Below are 5000 nucleotides of genomic sequence, written 5' to 3'. Positions count from 1 at the left end.
TTTATTATTAATGAGTATTTGTTTATTCAATGTAAGGAGAAATGTAGACTCGGAAAAATATCCGAGTCCCAGATGGGATTTGAACCCACGACCCTCCGTGATCTAGTCAATACTTGGCTGTGTAGCCGCGCGATGCGGTTCCAGTCGAGACCCACAAATTGACCCTTGCTCACCATAGAGTCTCCAGTAGCTCAGTGGTTAGAGCATCCGACTAGATCACGGAGGGTCGTGGGTTCAAATCCCATCTGGGACTCGGATATTTTTCCGAGTCTACATTTCTCCTTACATTGAATATCATTGTTGTTGAGTATTTGTTTGTTATTCCAAAGAATATAACGCCAGTCTTTTTCTGAAGAGAACGTATCCCTAAATTCTGAACACCACTGCAGAAGTTCTAGATAGAATAGAGAAATATTGAATGGAAGGATGGTAACATTATAATTGCAATGAAACAAGAAAAGGCCGCCAAAGCGTTCTAGATGATATGTCAGATACCTTTTCGAAGTGCCATCATTTGAGCTAATTATTCTTTTTAGCCATGCTAATCGAAGTGATATTATCATACTATACAGTATAAACACTGTACAAATGTACCAAGGTTTAGTCAGTAAACGGTTACCTCGGTAAATGCCCAAGCATTAGTCCCTTCACATTGAGAGAAAGTAAATTCAGTCATAAGAGCTGAATCGGGGAAGTGGTATTATAGAAGAAGTCATATAATACAAAAATGATGTCGATGGGATAGCAGAGTACAAGAAAAGATAGTGCACATAAACCAATAGAATCGCCCTAAAACAAATTATTAATTTGCAAAAAAACATACAGTAACATATAAAGTAAGAAGTTTCCAGAGCAATCACATTTTTAGTTAAACAATAAGGGTTAAATAATTAAACACTTATCACACATAAACCTTAAACAGAACTTAACTATTGATGTGCTGTCGCACTGTGACCGCTTTAGCTTTAGTTTCCGCTGTTTCTTGTATCCATAATGAGACCGTAGTATGGAAGATTGGTTGTTTCCTTGCCTCTGTAGATTTGCCTGTTTATAATTAGCTTATCAACTTTGAAATAGGCTGTTTGCTTTCTCTGTTTGGCCTTGTTCAAAATGGGATATAACGTTTTCTGTATCTCATCAATTTCCCGGGGGAAATCGTTTGTGATTGAAATGTTGGTGTTTTGCAAGTTTTTAACAAAAGACCAAACATACTCCTTGTCTTGAAAGAAGCTAAATTTGGCTATAATAGGCCTTGGTCTGGAGTTCTGCCTTGACTGGTACTTTTCTAAGGGATGCGGTGAACGCATTCGAAATGAATCTGTTCTATATGTTCCTCTGATATCTTAAGTTTATCATGCATCACTTTGGCCACTGGCCAAACTGCGTTTTGACCTCCATCAATCAAATTTCCGAAGCCAACCCACAGATGACAAAATAAATTGATGCGTTGCTAACCCATCAATCGGCATCTTTGGTTCCCATGGTACATATGTATATTCAAACTCAACACCGATGGAAAGTGTTGGAAGCTGTACAAATCTTTTTGCTGAAGAATTTCTAAAAACATATCCATGGTATTTCAGCTGCAATTCACTTTCGAGAGGCGGAGTCTATGTTCGGAAATTTGCTTGATGGAAGGCAAAACGCAGTTTGGCACTTATGGCTTGAAGGTAAGATTCTGCAGAATTATGAAAACCGCACTAAATCTATTATTTGATATTAGAGAGTGGTTGCTTGCTGAGGGTCTCCTCAAGTATTATAGGGTGGGTTAGCAATTTTATCAGTTCTGAACAGTTTTTTTGACCTGCCAACCGTGCCCTTTCGCAACAGAAATTATAACAACTTCATTAATTGCATTACAAATTTAAAACTGGAAAATCCTTGCCACTTCCCCCACCCTTATGGACAGTACTTGATATTCTCACTGAAATCGGCTCAGTAATAGGCATGTGAGGGAGGCAAATGCGGAGGAACTTACAGAAAATCACTTCATGTCAAATATGTAAAACTATTTCAGTCCCCTATCGAACATAAGTATAATTAGATTGACCATCTACGGCATGCGTTTATAGTTTGCCTGACTTATGGCAAACTTGTGGACTTGTTAGCCGTGATCACAAATGTGTGCCGATATTGGATAGATTTAGACCTCTTATGTCAATTTCAAGTAGTCCTTCTGCTGGAAATCTTATCTCAGGATTTGAAAATGTCAGAATGGAACAGAGGCCTAAACAAACAAAATAAATTTAAAAAATATGAGTGTGACATATCTATTGCAGAAAATTGAATATTACAGTCATAATGATGTCACATCCTCTCTTTTTGGTTTCGGCAAATTTCCTGCCAGAGAAGCATATCTTAGAGCCTCCAGCTTTAGATAAGAAAGATGAAATGGGATGCCATTGTTTTCCTACAGGCTGTTTTTTCCTCATTACATAACATAAATTTCTATTTTTAATGTTCCTTAATTATTATATTATAAAACGCTCTAAGTCAGTCATTTATCTTCTAGGTGCACCCCAGATTTCTGAGAAAACCTTCACAGTTCTGATTATCTAGAACAGTGGATACAAAATGGACGTTTTGGAGCAGCATATGCAAGAGCTTAGTGTTGCAACAAAGGAGGGAAACAGACGATGGAGGGGTTTGGTTTGTTTCAATCTGGGTAAATACTATTATGGCGTAGCCAACTTTAATCAGGCCATTCGAAGTTACACAGAAGCATTAACCATGTTTAAAGAAATAGGTTTCAGGGCCGGGGAAGGAAAAGCTTATTCGGGTCTTGGGAACACTTATGAAAGACTGAGCAATTTTAAGCAAGCCATAGAGTACCACAATCAACATCTTAGTATTGTGAAAGAAGTTGGGGACATAGCTGGAAAAGGAAGAGCCTATGGCAATCTGGACAACGCTTATCAAAGTCTGGGGAATTTTAAGCAAGCCATAGAGTACCACAATCAAACTCTTAGTATTGCAAAAGAAGTTGAGGATAAAGCTGGAGAAGGAACAACCTATGGCAATCTCGGCAACGCTTATGACAGTCTGGGGAATTTTAAGCAAGCCATCGAGTACCACAATCAACATCTTAGTATCGCGAAAGAAGTTGGGGATAAAGCTGGAGAAGGAACAACCTATGGCAATCTCGGCAACGCTTATGACAGTCTGGGGAATTTTAAGCAAGCCATAGAGTACCACAATCAACATCTTAGTATTATGAAAGAAGTTGGGGACATAGCTGGAGAAGGAAGAGCCTATGGCAATCTCGGCAACGCTTATTACAGGCTGGGGAATTTTAAGCAAGCCATAGAGTACCACAATCAACATCTTAGTATTGCAAAAGAAGTTGGGGACATAGCTGGAGAAGGAAGAGCCTATTGCAATCTCGGCATCACTTATAACAGTCTGGGGAATTTTAAGCAAGCCATAGAGTACCACAATCAAGACCTTACTATTGCAAAAGAAGTTGGGGACATAGCTGGAGAAGGAAGAGCCTATGGCAATCTCGGCAACGCTTATGACAGTCTGGGGAATTTTAAGCAAGCCATAGAGTACCACAATCAACATCTTAGTACTACGAATGAAGTTGGGGACATAGCTGGAGAAGGAAGAAGCCTATGGCAATCTCGGCAACGCTTATTACAGTCTGGGGAATTTAAAGCAAGCCATAGAGTACCACAAGCAACATCTTAGTATTGCAAAAGAAGTTGGGGACATGGCTGGAGAAGGAAGAGCCTATTGCAATCTCGGCAACGCTTATCAAAGTCTGGGGAATTTTAAGCAAGCCATCGAGTACTACAATCAACATCTTAGTATCGCGAAAGAAGTTGGGGATAAAGCTGGAGAAGGAACAACCTATGGCAATCTCGGCAACGCTTATCAAAGTCTGGGGAATTTTAAGCAAGCCATCGAGTACCACAATCAACATCTTAGTATCGCGAAGGAAGTTGGGACATAGCTGGAGGAGGAAGAGCCTATGGCAATCTCGGCAACGCTTTTCACAGTCTGGGGAATTTTAAGCAAGCCGTAGAGTACCACAATCAAGACCTTAGTATTGCGAAAAAAGTTGGGGACATAGCTGGAAAAGAAAGAGCCTATTGCAATCTCGGCAACGCTTTTCACAGTCTGGGGAATTTTAAGCAAGCCATAGAGTACTGCAAACAAGATCTTAGTATTGCGAAAGAAATGGGGACATAGCTGGAGAAGGAAGAGCCTATGGCAATCTCGGCAACGTTTATCACAGTCTGGGGAATTTTAAGCAAGCTGTAGAGTACCACAATCAACATCTTAGTATTGTAAAAGAAGTTGGGGACATAGCGGGAGAAGGAGGAGCCTATGGCAATCTCGGCAACGCTTATACAGTCTGGGAATTTTAAGCAAGCCATAGAGTACTACAATCAACATCTTATGATTGCGAAAGAAGTTGGGGACATAGCTGGAGAAGGAAGAGCCTATGGCAATCTGGGCAGCACTTATCACAGTTTGGGGAATTTTAAGCAAGCCATAGAGTACCACAATCAAGATCGTAGAATTGCGAAAAAAGTTGGGGACATAGCTGGAGAAGGAAGAGCCTATGGCAATCTCGGCAATGCTTATTACAGTCTGGGGAATTTTAAGCAAGCCATAGAGTACCTCAATCAACATCTTAGTATTGCAAAAGAAGTAGGGGACCCCATAGGGCAGGCATTGTCATGTTATCACCTCGGTCGTGTTCATGAAATTTCAGATTCCTTCAGCAAAGCTCTTAATTACTATCGTCAAAGCATAAATTATTATGATGAAACAAGGCGTCTTCTTCAGTCAGAAGATGCATGGAAAATAAGCTTTCGTGACACAAAGCGGTTTGCATACAACGCTCTGTGGACAGCACTCTTGAAGAGTGGTGAGGTAGATGAGGCTTTGTATGCTGCTGAGCAAGGACGAGCCAGGCCGTTTGGGCGTACATTATTAAAGATGCAATATGGTGTTGATGAGAAAACCTTCTTCTGCACTTACGAGGAAGT

General features: G+C 40.3%; 1 protein-coding gene, 1 non-coding gene and 1 pseudogene across 2 annotated transcripts in view; all 3 read left to right on the top strand.

The window, feature by feature from the left end:
* LOC138025411 (G-protein-signaling modulator 2 pseudogene) overlaps positions 1-3668 on the top strand; it is a 28013-nt pseudogene extending 24345 nt beyond the window's left edge.
* Trnas-aga (transfer RNA serine (anticodon AGA)) lies at positions 180-253 on the top strand. The gene has a single exon. It is a non-coding gene; the product is annotated as a tRNA-Ser (tRNA).
* Positions 3669-4332: 664 nt separating the features above from the next.
* Positions 4333-5000, top strand: part of LOC138025410 (G-protein-signaling modulator 2-like) — a 7716-nt gene continuing 7048 nt past the window's right edge. Inside the window, exon 1 of the mRNA XM_068872627.1 lies at positions 4333-4936. Within this exon, the coding sequence (XP_068728728.1) occupies positions 4333-4936 (604 nt within the window). The remainder of the gene's footprint in view (positions 4937-5000) is intronic.

This window comes from Montipora capricornis, chromosome 12 (genome assembly GCF_036669925.1).
Source record: "Montipora capricornis isolate CH-2021 chromosome 12, ASM3666992v2, whole genome shotgun sequence".
NCBI classification, from domain to species: domain Eukaryota; kingdom Metazoa; phylum Cnidaria; class Anthozoa; order Scleractinia; family Acroporidae; genus Montipora; species Montipora capricornis.
Note: the sequence above shows the minus strand (reverse complement) of the source record. Positions and strands in the feature narration are given on the sequence as shown.